Raw genomic sequence first — 16054 nt, 5'->3', positions numbered from 1 at the left:
TCAGCTAGGATGTGCATGCTCTGGGATCAGCTAGGGTGTGTATGCTCTGGGATCAGTTAGGGTGTGTATGCTCTGGGATCAGTTAGGGTGTGTATGCTGTGGGATCAGCTAGGATGTGCATGCTCTGGGATCAGCTAGGATGTGCATGCTCTGGGATCAGCTAGGATGTGCATGCTGTGGGATCAGCTTGGATGTGCATGCTCTGGAATCAGCTAGGGTGTGTATGTTATAGGATCAGCTAGGATGTGCATGCTCTGGGATCAGCTAGGGTGTGTATGCTATGGGATCAGCTAGGATGTGCATGCTCTGGGATCAGCTAGGATGTGCATGTTCTGGGATCAGCTAGAATGTACATGCTCTGGGATCAGGTATGGTGTGTATGCTCTGGGATCAGCGAGGATGTACATGCTCTGGGATCAGCTAGGGTGTGCATGCTCTGAGATCAGCTAGGGTGTGCATGCTCTGGGATCAGCTAGGATGTGCATGCTCTGGGATCAGCTAGGATGTGCATACTCTGGGATCAGCTAGGATGTGCATGCTCTGGGATCAGCTAGGGTGTGCATGCACTGGGATCAGCTAGGGTGTGCATGCACTGGGATCAGCTAGGATGTGCATGCTCTGGGATCAGCTAGGATGTGCCTGCTCTGGGATCACCTATGGTGTGCATGCTCTGGGATCAGCTAGGATGTGCATGCTCTGGGATCAGCTAGGATGTGCATGCTCTGGGATCAGCTAGGGTGTGCATGCTCTGGGATCAGCTAGGGTGTGAATGTGCTGTAATCAGCTAGGGTGTGCATGCTCTGCGATCAGCTAGGATGTACATGCTCTGAGATCAGCTAGGGTGTGCATGCTCTGGGATCAGCTAGGATGTGCATGCTCTGGGGTCAGCTAGGATGTGCATGCTCTGGGGTCAGCTAGGATGTGCATGCTCTGGGATCAGCTAGGATGTGCATGCTCTGAGATCAGCTAGGGTGTGCATGCTCTGGGATCAGCTAGGATGTGCATGCTCAGGGATCAGATAGGATGTGCATGCTCAGGGATCAGCTAGGATGTGCATGCTCTGGGCCAGCTAGGATGTGCATGCTCTGGGATCAGCTAGGATGTGCATGCTCTGGGATCAGCTAGGATGTGCATGCTCTGGGATCAGGTATGGTGTGCATGCTCTGGGATCAGCTAGGGTGTGTATGCTCTGGGATCCTCGAGGATGTACATGCTCTGGGATCAGGTATTGTGTGTATACTCTGGGATCAGCTAGGGTGTGTATGCTCTGGGATCAGCTGGGATGTAAATGCTCTGGATCAGCTAGGGTGTGTATGCTCTGGGATCAGCGAGGATGTACATGCTCTGGGATCAGCTAGGGTGTGCATGCTCTGGGATCAGCTACGGTGTGAATGTGCTGTAATCAGCTAGGGTGTGCATGCTCTGCGATCAGCTAGGATGTACATGCTCTGAGATCAGCTAGGGTGTGCATGCTCTGGGATCAGCTAGGATGTGCATGCTCTGGGATCAGCTAGGATGTGCATACTCTGGGATCAGGTATGGTGTGCATGCTCTGGGATCAGCTAGGGTGTGTATGCTCTGGGATCCTCGAGTATGTACATGCTCTGGGATCAGGTATTGTGTGTATGCTCTGGGATCAGCTAGGGTGTGTATGCTCTGGGATCAGCTGGGATGTAAATGTTCTGGATCAGCTAGGGTGTGTATGCTCTGGGATCAGCTAGGGTGGGGAATGCTCTGGGATCAGCTAGGGTGTGCATGCTCTGGGATCAGCTAGGGTGTGCATGCTCTGGGATCAGCTAGGGTGTGTATGCTCTGGGATCAGCTAGGGTGTGTATGCTCTGGGATCAGCTAGGATGTGCATGCTCTGGGATCAGCTAGGGTGTGCATGCTCTGGGATCAGCTAGGATGTGCATGCTCTGGGATCAGCTAGGATGTGCATGCTCTGGGATCAGCTAGGGTCGGAATGCTCTGGGATCAGCTAGGGTGGGCATGCTCTGGGATCAGCTAGGGTGTGCATGCCCTGGGATCATCTAGGGTGTGCATGCCCTGGGATCAGCTAGGATGTGCATGCTCTGGGATCCGCTAGGATGTGCATGCTCTGGGGTCAGCTAGGATGTACCTGCTCTGTGACCAGCTAGGATGTGCATGCTCTGTGACCAGCTAGGATGTGCATGCTCTGTGACCAGCTAGGATGTGCATGCTCTGGGATCAGCTAGGGTGTGTATGCTCTGGGATCAGCTGGGATGTAAATGCTCTGGATCAGCTAAGGTGTGTATGCTCTGGGATCAGCTAGGGTGGGAATGCTCTGGGATCAGCTAGGGTGTGCATGGTCTGGGATCATCGAGGATGTGCATGGTCTGGGACAGCTAGGATGTACATGCTCTGGGATCAGCTAGGATGTACATGCTCTGGGATCAGCTAGGATGTACATGCTCTGGGATCAGGTATGGTGTGTATGCTCTGGGATCAGCTAGGGTGTGTATGCTCTGGGATCAGCTAGGGTGTGTATGCTCTGGGATCAGCAAGGATGTACATGCTCTGGGATCAGCTAGGATGTGCATGCCCTGGGATCAGCTAGGGTGTGCATGCTCTGGGATCAGCTAGGATGTGCATGCTCTGGGATCCGCTAGGATGTGCATGCTCTGGGATCAGCTAGGATGTACATGCTCTGTGATCAGGTATGGTGTGTATGCTCTGGGATCAGCTAGGATGTGCATGCTCTGGGATCAGCTAGGGTGTGTATGCTATGGGATCAGCTAGGGTGTGCATGCTCTGGGATCAGCTGGGGTGTGTATGCTCTGGGATCAGCTAGGATGTGCATGCTGTGGGATCAGCTAGGGTGTGCATGCTGTGGGATCAGCTAGGGTGTGCATGCTATGGGATCAGCTAGGATGTGCATGCTCTGGGATCAGCTAGGATGTACATGCTCTGGCATCAGGTATGGTGTGTATGCTCTGGGATCAGGTATGGTGTGTATGCTCTGGGATCAGCTAGGATGTGCATGCTGTGGGATCAGCTAGGGTGTGTATGCTCTGGGATCAGCTAGGATGTGCATGCTCTGGGATCAGCTAGGATGTGCATGCTCTGGGATCAGCTAGGGTGTGCATGCTATGGGATCCGCTAGGATGTGCATGCTCTGGGATCCGCTAGGATGTACATGCTCTGGGATCAGGTATGGTGTGTATGCTCTGTGATCAGCTCGGATGTGCATGCTCTGGGATCAGCTAGGGTGTGCATGCTCTGGGAACAGCTAGGGTGTGCATGCTCTGGGATCAGCTAGGGTGTGCATGCTCTGGGATCAGCTAGGGTGTGCATGCTCTGGGATCAGCTAGGGTGTGCATGCTCTGGGATCAGCTAGGGTGTGCATGTTCTGGGATCAGCTAGGGTGTGCATGCTCTGGGATCAGCTAGGGTGTGCATGCTGTGGGATCAGCTAGGGTGTGCATGCTCTGGGATCAGCTAGGATGTGCATGCTCTGGGATCAGCTAGGATGTACATGCTCTGGGATCAGGTATGGTGTGCATGCTCTGGGATCAGCTAGGGTGTGCATGCTCTGGGATCAGCTAGGATGTACATGCTCTGGGATCAGGTATGGTGTGTATGCTCTGGGATCAGCTAGGGTGTGCATGCTCTGGGATCAGCTAGGGTGTGTATGCTCTGGGATCAGCTAGGGTGTGCATGCTCTGGGATCAGCTAGGGTGTGCATGCTCTGGGATCAGCTAGGGTGTGTATTCTCTGGGATCAGCTAGGATGTGCATTCTCTGGGATCAGCTAGGGTGTGTATGCTCTGGGATCAGCTATGATGTGCATGCTCTGGGATCAGCTAGGATGTGCATGCTGTGGGATCAGCAAGGGTGTGCATGCTCTGGGATCAGCTAGGGTGTGCATGCTCTGGGATCAGCTAGGGTGTGCATGCTAGGATGTGCATAACCTCTCTCTTCAATGATGACATTGCTCAGCTTAGGTCTGACGTTTACTGGGGCTTTAAAGAATATCCCCATTGCACTCCCACAGGGTGATAGAAAAGGGGCAAATGGAATCCCACCAAATCACTGCTTGCAGTAAAGCTATTACCTGGGAAGCCATTTCTTTCCTCATATCAAGATTGTGTTTGAATGTAACGAGTGCATTTCCCTCCTGTGGAAGAGATGGAAATGCACGGGGCAGCAGCCAGGCATACTGCTACTGTCCTGGGGGTTGCGGGGAATGCACAGAAGGGTCTGTAATCAACCCGTTGCTAATTGTTGATTCCTCTGCACCTGCTCTAAATAGAGGCAGAGGAATGTGCCTCCTCTTCAGGAGGTGTAAAGCACACATTGTGGGTGAATACAGGGGGGGGCAATGGGTTGTCTAGAAACTCCCTCCCACATCCATGGATGTGCACAATTGTACACAGGGTTGGGTGAAGATAATGTATAAGGGTGCATTGGTGATGCTCACACATGCTGATGCCCATTCTTAATAGGGCACACAGCATGCTTCTGTACCTGAAGGTAATATTGTGTCCCTTCAATTGTGGAAAAGGGGTTTGGGGTTGCAGGCCCAATGGGGCGAGAAATGACTTTACCCCCAACCTTTTCATGAGGCAGAATTATGAGGAATTACTGCAGGTTTCCATTGATAGTCCTACTCTTAATCATGAATCATTTACTGCAAGAAATGTGGTCCTTAAACATTACGCTACCAGTAATATAAATGCAGTAAAACATACTGAGTGCGCAATGACCCCTTAAGAGGAATGTGTTCTGGGGCTGCCACACATAGGGCCCAGGGGTCATCAGGTCCCCGAGGTCCATGCCCTCCACACACAGTGCACCTGCAGAGCAAGGCCCTCTGGCAGAGGAGGCTAAAAGGGAGCTTCTTGGCTCCAGAGGTGTCAGTTCCTATAAGGTTAAAAACAACAAATAAAAATAGAAACCGTTTTTATGAAATTATTTGGAAAATCTAGAAGAAACAAAACAACTAGAACACTAGTGAAGGTTATATCACTACCGAAAGACACATAAAGATTTGTAAATATTTCAATTTTAATGCAATGTAGTGATGTATTCTATTGAATAAGACTTTCTCCAGCAAACCAGTAGAGAGAACTGTAACCCAGAAAGGTTAGCCTTTGGTTGAACCCCATAAACCCCTTGACCAAAACTGAGCAGTTTTCCACTCCCAGGTGAGAGGACCCAATCAGTTGTGGGAGCGGTCATGAATGACATCAGGAGGATGGTGGCTGCGCAGTGTTTTTCGCTCCTGATTTTCCTAAATCTACTGGCATCCTTTGGCACCGCCATTCTTGCTGTCTGCCTGGGCCATCTCAATTGGACGCTAAAGGAGACCAGATAGTAACATGAGTTCCATCTTTTGTGTTTAATTTACCTCAATTTTTGGGACTTCTGCCATATGAATCAAAACCCAAGAGTCTGTCTTGTGGAGTTCCTCGGGGTTCTAGCCTTTCACCATTGTTGTGGCCCACCCGGTGTGCTCCTTCGTTGTGCATTTCTAGATGTGTGTCTACAATACCGAGCCCCTCCTCAATGTACAGTCCAGAGAGGGTGTTTGGGTGCAAAGGAATTAGAATCTCTGACCTGCATAATTGAGGGTGTGATCTGGATTAAGTGAAAGCAATCAATCAATGTAAGTTTATTGCGGGCAAAGCCCAAAAAATATACACATTTGAAAGACAGAAAAAACTAGAAAAATAAAACATAGATCAAAAAGATAAAACAATCAATAAAACACAACATTCCGAAAAAGCAGAATTTATATTAGCACATAGAGATCATTATCGAACTCCCCTAAGCCAATCATAATGGTCGGAGTTCAGTCAATAACTACTGGTATTGACTGCACTCTGAACATTCTTTCCTCAAAAGTTAACATACAAACAACAATGCAATTTCAGACAAGATTTGTTTTCAACAAGACACTTCCGCTACAGGAGGAGCTTTTTTCTCTGCAGCATCCCATTTAACACAACAAAGAGAAAGCGAAAACATTGGAAAATGCTTTCACTTTCCTACAGGGAAATCTTGTACATGAGACCTAATGCATTCTCATGTTAAACATGCTGCAGTATTTATTATTTTTTTAATGATTTGTGTTTCATCTAAAAGATGTTTACAAAAGAGCAGCACTGAAAAGTTGTACGAAAATTCCACATTTCTTAACAGAATGACAATTTCATCTCAATTCTGAATGATAAGGACCGTTTTGTCTGTTGGCTGTTTGCCCGGTAAGTCAATGTGGTATTTATTTATTTTTATTTTTTTTTATTTGTCAAGCGCCTAAGCCTGAGGGCATCAGGGAGCTGTTGCGATCCAGTTACACACACAATCAGCGTCCTCTAGCGGTGCATTTCCCGCCGCAATAAATCCTGCAGACATAACAATCATCTATGCAGGTTACTTACATATCAGATACTTTTACTTAAGTCCTGGCGTTTGGAAATTGTTACAAGGGACCCCTCTAAGCAAATAACCAGGTTCTCAAAGCCTTTCAAAAAGGCCAATAGGAGGCCTCTGCCCTTTGGTCGGGAGGGAGGGCGTTCCAGTGGTTCACGGCCTCTGTAGGGAAGCTGGCCCCTCCTCCTCTGGCTCTTTTCACTTTTGGCGGGGCCAAGCAATGAGCATGGATGGATCTCACTGGTCTGATAGTCTTGGTTCTCATAATTTTCTGGGACAAGTATTGCAGGGGCCTGGTTATTGGTTGGTTAGGTATTTGTGGGTAATGGACACAGTTTTGAAAATAATCCTTTCCCGAATTGGTAGCCAATTAACTATTTTTCTGGCAGCTGAGAGGTGGTCTCTGTTCGGGATGTTCAGTGCAGCTCGGGGAGCATTGTTTTGGATTACCTGTAATTTGTTGATGTTCTGTTTAGAGGTTCCCGCGAAGAGGACATTACAGTAGTACAATCTCTCCCTGATAATTGCTCGGGCAATAGTATAACCAGGTTTGCAATTTAAATGCTTAACTTATGAAGACAACCTTATTTAAATACTCCAAAATTAAAACACATTTTATTTACTAACTCGTTTTGTCTATTTACTTTACTCACCTACTATCAAAATAACATTTTTACTTTACCGCAAAAACTCCAAAACATGAATTGCTATCATCAACAAATCAAGTTTATTCGAGACATAAAATTCCATCAAACGTAGACCTTGGGAAGGGGATGCCATTACTGCTTAGGGTAATGACCTTTCCCCAACATACGAACCTCGGCATATTAATAGATTCATTGAGCAGACATGAATAAAACTATAATTAAATAGATTTATGAATCCTAGATCTTTTGGAAATAGCTCCCTGAGTAAAGTGCAGAAGTGCTTGGTTGCAATATACCTCGTTCACCCTAAAGCAGCCACTAATGCTGGGCGACACTGTCCTAAACTAAGGTTACGCAATGAAGTAAAGAAGCATTTCGTACGTTCTGCCCTATATACTAACCTGGGGGAATCGGTAGATTTGGCACAGACAGGACACGCCATCTTGTCTCATGTCTTCGTGTTTTACAGGCGGTCGTCGCACTTAAACCAAAGCTGCTATACTGCACTCTAGTTATGAAAAATAATCTTCGATTTGCAGTGGCCAGGAAACAAAGCTGTGGAATCGCTTACATCTCTACTCTGTCGTTTCCATATTTTGCCGAGCCGTGAAGAGGTTCTCTGTGGTTTGGTTCTAGGAACTCGTATAAATAAATCAGGAGCCATTTTCATTGGAACATGGATCTTTCTTACATTCCTAACCAAAGTAACATCAATACTCCAGCTGCCTTCCTAACCAAAGGAATGTCACCAGCCACATCAATACTCCAGCTGCCTTGCTAACCAAAGGAATGTCACCAGCCACATCAATACTCCAGCTGCCTTGCTAACCAAAGGAATATCACCAGCCACATCAATACTCCAGCTGCCTTCCTAACCAAAGGAATATCACCAGCCACATCAATACTCCGGCTGCCTGTCTAACCAAAGGAATGTCACCAGCCACATCATTACTCCGGCTGCCTTCCTAACCAAAGGAATGTCACCAGCCACATAATTACTCCGGCTGGCTTCCTAACCAAAGGAATGTCACCAGCCACATCATTACTCCAGCTGCCTTCCTAACCAAAGGAATGTCACCAGCCACATAATTACTCCAGCTGCCTTCCTAACCAAAGGAATGTCACCAGCCACATAATTACTCCGGCTGGCTTCCTAACCAAAGGAATGTCACCAGCCACATCATTACTCAGCTGCCTTCCTAACCAAAGGAATGTCACCAGCCACATCATTACTCCAGCTGCCTTCCTAACCAAAGGAATGTCACCAGCCACATCATTACTCAGCTGCCTTCCTAACCAAAGGAATATCACCAGCCACATCATTACTCCAGCTGCCTTCCTAACCAAAGGAATGTCACCAGCCACATCATTACTCCAGCTGCCTTCCTAACCAAAGGAATGTCACTCACCAGCCACATCATTACTCCAGCTGCCTTCCTAACCAAAGGAATGTCACCAGCCACATCATTACTCCAGCTGCCTTCCTAACCAAAGGAATGTCACCAGCCACATAATTACTCCAGCTGCCTTCCTAACCAAAGGAATATCACCAGCCACGTCAATTCTCCAGCTGCCTTCCTAACCAAAGGAATGTCACCAGCCACCTCATTACTCCGGCTGCCTTCCTAACCAAAGGAATGTCACCAGCCACATCATTACTCCAGCTGCCTTCCTAACCAAAGGAATGTCACCAGCCACATAATTACTCCGGCTGGCTTCCTAACCAAAGGAATGTCACCAGCCACATCAATTCTCCATCTGCCTTCCTAACCAAAGGAATATCACCAGCCACATCATTACTCAGCTGCCTTCCTAACCAAAGGAATGTCACCAGCCACATCATTACTCCAGCTGCCTTCCTAACCAAAGGAATGTCACCAGCCACATCATTACTCCAGCTGCCTTCCTAACCAAAGGAATATCACCAGCCACGTCAATTCTCCAGCTGCCATTCTAACCAAAGGAATGTCACCAGCCACATCATTACTCCAGCTGCCTTCCTAACCAAAGGAATGTCACCAGCCACATCATTACTCCAGCCGCCTTCCTAACCAAAGGAATGTCACCAGCCACATAATTACTCCGGCTGGCTTCCTAACCAAAGGAATGTCACCAGCCACATCATTACTCCAGCCGCCTTCCTAACCAAAGGAATGTCACCAGCCACATCATTACTCTAGCTGCCTTCCTAACCAAAGGAATATCACCAGCCACATCATTACTCCAGCTGCCTTCCTAACCAAAGGAATGTCACCAGCCACATAATTGCTCCGGCTGGCTTCCTAACCAAAGGAACGTCACCAGCCACATCAATTCTCCATCTGCCTTCCTAACCAAATGAATATCACCAGCCACATCATTACTCAGCTGCCTTCCTAACCAAAGGAATGTCACCAGCCACATAATTACTCCAGCTGCCTTCCTAACCAAAGGAATGTCACCAGCGATATCATTACTCCAGCTTCCTTCCTAACCAAAGGAATATCACCAGCCACGTCAATTCTCCAGCTGCCTTTCTAACCAAAGGAATTGTCACATCCGCTCCCTCTAGGGGGCGGCTCACGTGGACTTTCTGGCACAGGTGGAGGAGACGAATTTCATGCATCGCCTCTACCCCCTCCAACATGGCGGTAGCAAGGAAAAGCAGCACTCCAGCCTTCCGAATCCGAGAGTGTCGGATGACTCCGCCCCCAACCTCGCAGAATGGATTTCCTTCGGCGGCGTCTTCGGTCCAGCGCGTTGCTACTGTTTTCAGAGGCCACGCTCCGTGAGTTCGTAATTCAAGGCTAGCTCTCTTTACCCTTCGAATACTCAGCTTGTCTGTAATCTTTCAACCGTCTCTCCCTTTTCTCACTATTAGACTCCTCTACCCGTGGTCCTCTTCCCTACCAGCTCTCCATACACTTACACCGAAAGCATTGGTTCTACACTCTGCAGTACGTATAGTTCCGTACCCCCCCAGCATACAACATACTTTCATTCATTCCAAAACTAATCTTTCTCCATTCTTCAGTCCCTTCTGCAAGGACAGGGAGTTACTTTCTACCACGCGCTGAACAGAATACAACCTTCGTGCAAGCCGTCTTACACCCCCTCAACAGACATTCAGATTTAAAGGTATATCGCTCACCAGAGTCCTACTTCAGCAACCTCTCCCTTTTCTAAACACCATCTGGTTTCTCTCTTCAGGATAGTTCGCGATCGCAAGTCCAACTCCCGAAGTCACTCCTGGGAATCAAGACTCGCCCATCGCTTCTTTTCAGTTCCTGGTACAACAGGGTTTTTTCCCCCACGAGGGTTTCCCTCACTTCCCCTCCTCGACCTGGGTTTCTCCGGCGCGGGGAGAGGGGGTTAGGTGAGCTTTCCATTCTTCTCTACGAATTTCTACTGGACCAGGTTAGTGTTGTCTTGTTGTTTATCTGATATCTGCAGTAGGGACTGTGAACACCAAACCTTTGGATTAGAAAGGTACATAGATTGTGACAGGAATGTCACCAGCCACATCATTACTCCAGCTGCCTTCCTAACCAAAGGAATGTCACCAGCCACATCATTACTCCAGCTGCCTTCCTAACCAAAGGAATGTCATCAGCCACATCATTACTCCAGCTGCCTTCCTAACCAAATGAATATCACCCGCCACATCATTACTCAGCTGCCTTCCTAACCAAAAGAATGTCACCAGCCACATCATTACTCCAGCTGCCTTCCTAACCAAATGAATGTCACCAGCCACATCGATACTCCAGCTGCCTTCCTAACCAAAGGAATGTCACCAGCCACATAATTACTCCGGCTGGCTTCCTAACCAAAGGAATGTCACCAGCCACATCATTACTCCAACTGCCTTCCTAACCAAAGGAATGTCACCAGCCACATCATTACTCCAGCTGCCTTCCTAACCAAAGGAATCTCACCAGCCACATCATTACTCAACTGCCTTCCTAACCAAAGGAATATCACCCGCCACATCATTACTCAGCTGCCTTCCTAACCAAAGGAATGTCACCAGCCACATCATTACTCAAGCTGCCTTCCTAACCAAAGGAATGTCACCAGCCACATCAATACTCCAGCTGCCTTTCTAACCAAAGGAATGTCACCAGCCACATCATTACTCCAGCTGCCTTCCTAACCAAAGGAATGTCACCAGCCACATCATTACTCCAGCTGCCTTCCTAACCAAAGGAATGTCACCAGCCACATCAATACTCCAGCTGCCTTTCTAACCAAAGGAATGTCACCAGCCACCTCATTACTCCAGCTGCCTTCCTAACCAAAGGAATGTCACCAGCCACATAATTACTCCAGCTGCCTTCCTAACCAAAGGAATATCACCAGCCACATCAATACTCCAGCTGCCTTTCTAACCAAAGGAATGTCACCAGCCAGATCATTACTCCAGCTGCCTTCCTAACCAAAGGAATGTCACCAGCCACATCAATACTCCAGCTGCCTTTCTAACCAAAGGAATGTCACCAGCCACATCATTACTCCAGCTGCCTTCCTAACCAAAGGAATGTCACCAGCCACATCATTACTCCGGCTGCCTTTCTAACCAAAGGAATGTCACCAGCCACATCAATACTCCGGCTGCCTTCCTAACCAAAGGAATGTCACCAGCCACATCATTACTCCGGCTGGCTTCCTAACCAAAGGAATGTCACCAGCCACATCATTACTCCAGCTGCCTTCCTAACCAAAGGAATATCACCAGCCACATCATTACTCCAGCTGCCTTCCTAACCAAAGGAATGTCACCAGCCGCATCATTACTCCAGCTGCCTTCCTAACCAAAGGAATATCACCAGCCGCATCATTACTCCAGCTGCCTTCCTAACCAAAGGAATGTCACCAGCCGCATCATTACTCCAGCTGCCTTCCTAACCAAAGGAATGTCACCAGCCACGTCATTACTCCAGCTGCCTTCCTAACCAAATGAATATCACCCGCCACGTCAATTCTCCAGCTGCCTTCCTAACCAAAGGAATGTCACCAGCCACCTCATTACTCCAGCTGCCTTCCTAACCAAAGGAATGTCACCAGCCACCTCATTACTCCAGCTGCCTTCCTAACCAAAGGAATGTCACCAGCCACATCATTACTCCAGCTGCCTTCCTAACCAAAGGAATGTCACCAGCCACATCATTACTCCAGCTGCCTTCCTAACCAAAGGAATGTCACCAGCCACATCAATACTCCAGCTGCCTTCCTAACCAAAGGAATATCACCCGCCACATCATTACTCAGCTGCCTTCCTAACCAAAGGAATGTCACCAGCCACATCATTACTCCAGCTGCCTTCCTAACCAAAGGAATGTCACCAGCCACATCATTACTCCAGCTGCCTTCCTAACCAAATGAATAACACCCGCCACGTCAATTCTCCAGCTGCCTGTCTAACCAAAGGAATGTCACCAGCCACATCATTACTCCAGCTGCCTTCCTAACCAAATGAATATCACCCGCCACGTCAATTCTCCAGCTGCCTTCCTAACCAAAGGAATGTCACCAGCCACCTCATTACTCCAGCTGCCTTCCTAACCAAAGGAATGTCACCAGCCACATCATTACTCCAGCTGCCTTCCTAACCAAAGGAATGTCACCAGCCACATCATTACTCCAGCTGCCTTCCCAACCAAAGGAATGTCACCAGCCACATCAATACTCCAGCTGCCTTCCTAACCAAAGGAATATCACCCGCCACATCATTACTCAGCTGCCTTCCCAACCAAAGGAATGTCACCAGCCACATCATTACTCCAGCTGCCTTCCTAACCAAAGGAATGTCACCAGCCACATCATTACTCAGCTGCCTTCCTAACCAAAGGAATGTCACCAGCCACATCATTACTCCAGCTGCCTTCCCAACCAAAGGAATCTCACCAAACACATCAAATCTCCAGTTTCCTTCTACGTTCTCTATGGCATGGGAAATGTGAATCTACGTCCTCTGTGGTGGTTGAAATGTGCATCTACTTTCTCAATGGTGTGGGAAATGTGCATCTACGTTCTCTATGGCTTGGGAAATGTGCATCTACGTTCTCTATGGCTTGGGAAATGTGCATCTACGTTCTCTATGGCTTGGGAAATGTGCATCTACGTTCTCTATGGTATGGGAAATGTGCATCTACGTTCTCTATGGTGTGGGAAATGTGCATCTACGTTCTCTATGGTGTGGAAAATTTGAATCTACGTTCTCTATGGTGTGGAAACTGCATCTACGTTCTCTATGGTGTGGAAAATTTGAATCTACGTTCTCTATGGTGTGGAAAATTTGAATCTACGTTCTCTATGGTGTGGGAAATGTGAATATACCTTCTTTATAGTGTGGGAAATGTGAATATACCTTCTTTATAGTGTGGGAAATGTTCATCTACGTTCTATATGGTGTGGGAAATGTGCATCTACATTCTCTATGGCGTGGGACATGCGCATCTACGTTCTCTATGGCGTGGGGAATGTGCATCTACGTTCTCTATGGCGTGGGAAATGTGAATATACCTTCTTTATAGTGTGGGAAATGTTCATCTACGTTCTATATGGTGTGGGAAATGTGCATCTACGTTCTCCATGGCTTGGGAAATGTGAATCTACGTTCTCCATGGCTTGGGAAATGTTCATCTACGTTCTATATGGTGTGGGAAATGTGCATCTACGTTCTCTATGGCGTGGGAAATGTGAATATACCTTCTTTATAGTGTGGGAAATGTTCATCTACGTTCTATATGGTGTGGGAAATGTGCATCTACGTTCTCCATGGCTTGGGAAATGTGAATCTACGTTCTCTATGGCTTGGGAAATGTTCATCTACGTTCTATATGGTGTGGGAAATGTGCATCTATGTTCTCTATGGTGTGGGGAATGCAGGAGGCCGAAGAATCTTTTGTAAAAGGCATTTTGGAAATGCTGCAACACTGCACCGTTCTTGTCAAAGCCCAAATGAAGCCCAAATGTCTGATCCATAAAGTGCCACTGTGTGAGCTTTAGCTTTGCAAACTTGTATCATATAGTGCTCTGGTTGGACGTTAAAGTACTGGGCGAACCAGAAAGCCCCCAAATGTTCTGCCTAATACATCAAGCCTGCTCCGGATGAGAAGTGGCTGCATAATTGCATAATTATAATCTTGTACCTGTGTAATCAACTCGTTATCCCTTTTAAAGGTATTACTTTCTCACTGCCTTATCAGCGGTATTAGCATATTTGACCTAAAACATTTGATTGAATTTGATTGACCACTGTTTTGGTCAAATGTAATGAAATATATATATGGGGGTGGGTAAGGGTATAGATTAGGTTGAGGGGAAGAGGTGGGGATTCGAGGGTCTCCTCCTGCATTCTATCCCAAAAAAAAAAGGTCAAATAAATGTGATCAAATGTTTTAGGTCAAATAGACCCAACCCGTGTAAGCACATAACATAATGGCTGACCTACTGGCATCCATTTGTAAATCTTTCTCAGACGTGTAACCACTATATTTGGCAACCGTGTTCTGTAACTCTTTGAGAACGCTGACAAGGGGGCGGCACACAGTCATCAGCAAAGGCCACTTGCCTGCCCATCACTCGAGGACAACCCACCTTTCCGTTTGCTAATAAATGAAATAGCATAAGGGCAGTGGTGGACTGGAAACCAAAAGGGGGTCTGGGAGTACTTCTCAAAGTGGCCCCACATTGCACTGAGTATCCCCCGCTAACGGGGCCAACCCCTTTAAAGATGGGGTGCCCCTCACTCAAGAAAATGTTGAAAAATAGGTCAATAGCATGCATATTGTACATATGTATGGATGACTACAACAGGTGAAGTTATCACACAATATATTTTGTTGTTTGTCTTTAAGCCTTGAATGGCCATTTGTAAAATCTATAAGAGGACATTTGAAGATCAAGATAGCAAAGGAAAATAAAGTTCCAAACTGGCCTCCAACTCCAGCTTGGAAACGTACAATTACTGCGCCTTTAAAATGCTGACTGCACTTTTAGTGCGCAGTCGGCATTTTAAAAAATTCGGACTCCCATTACTGCCACCAAGCAGAGCAGGGGTCGCCCCCCGCTGCCACTGGTCGCTGAAATGGGAGTCGGGGGGCTGCGGCGGTGTTCTCCGCTGACAAGAAAGTAAAAACTAAAAAAAGATAAAGGACCCTGTGGTGTCAAACTGATGCCGCAGGGATAGTGGGCAGTCGGCAGCGCACACAGAAGTGGAGCGGGTAGTGCAATGCGGGCTGGGGGATGCAGGCAAAGGGATCTATCTGATCACTGCACCGCGCCGTAATGAGAGTCACCGTTTTGCAGTAATCACATAGATCCCTCCAGCTTCACCACTTCACTGAACTGTGTGATCCTGGCCAAATAATTTTAGCGCAATGTGCCTTATCTACGAAAACCAGAAGTCCCTAGAATTGATTAGGTTCACACTGTGTGATATTTTCAAAAAGTGTCACCCACACTATCCCTCCACATATGGCCCATTCATATATGGCGCTTCAGCAAGTTATTTACAGTGAATTCACTCATCAGATACGTCACGGCGCCACCGTTCCTGCCCCTCCTTCTTCAATGTGGCAGCACCAGAGCTACTCTGCAGCACAGCGGAATATTAATAGGACAGCACCACAATGTGTGTGCAGCACTGCCATACAGCAATGCAGCCACACCAGCACTTCTGTGTGCTAGCTCACCCAGATATTAAAAGCACAGCACTCACAATTACCTGTGGCTCTTACTGCCATATTAATGGGCCAGGACCAGAGACTCTACAGCACCAGTACTCCTCTGTAGCACTGCCATACAGCAATGCAGCCACACCAGCGTTTCTATGTGCTAGCTCACCCAGATATTAAAAGCACAGCACTCACAATTACCTGTGGCTCTTACTGCCATATTAATGGGCCAGGATCAGAGACTCTACAGCACCGGTACTCCTCTGTAGCACTGCCATACAGCAATGCAGCCACATCAGCACTTCCGTGTGCTAGCACAACCAGATATTAAAAGCACAGCACTGGCAATTACC

The 16054-nt window shown here is 47.6% G+C and overlaps 1 protein-coding gene across 1 annotated transcript in view; it reads left to right on the top strand.

The window, feature by feature from the left end:
* LOC138489350 (zinc finger protein 850-like) overlaps positions 1-16054 on the top strand; it is a 233284-nt gene that overhangs the window by 173069 nt on the left and 44161 nt on the right. Inside the window, exon 4 of the mRNA XM_069617068.1 lies at positions 5411-5425. Within this exon, the coding sequence (XP_069473169.1) occupies positions 5411-5425 (15 nt within the window). The remainder of the gene's footprint in view (positions 1-5410; positions 5426-16054) is intronic.

Source organism: Ambystoma mexicanum, chromosome 9, assembly GCF_040938575.1.
Source record: "Ambystoma mexicanum isolate Mex_15411 chromosome 9, UKY_AmexF1_1, whole genome shotgun sequence".
NCBI classification, from domain to species: domain Eukaryota; kingdom Metazoa; phylum Chordata; class Amphibia; order Caudata; family Ambystomatidae; genus Ambystoma; species Ambystoma mexicanum.
The sequence above is the reverse complement of the archived record's forward strand: the minus strand, read 5'-3'. Positions and strand labels throughout refer to the sequence as shown.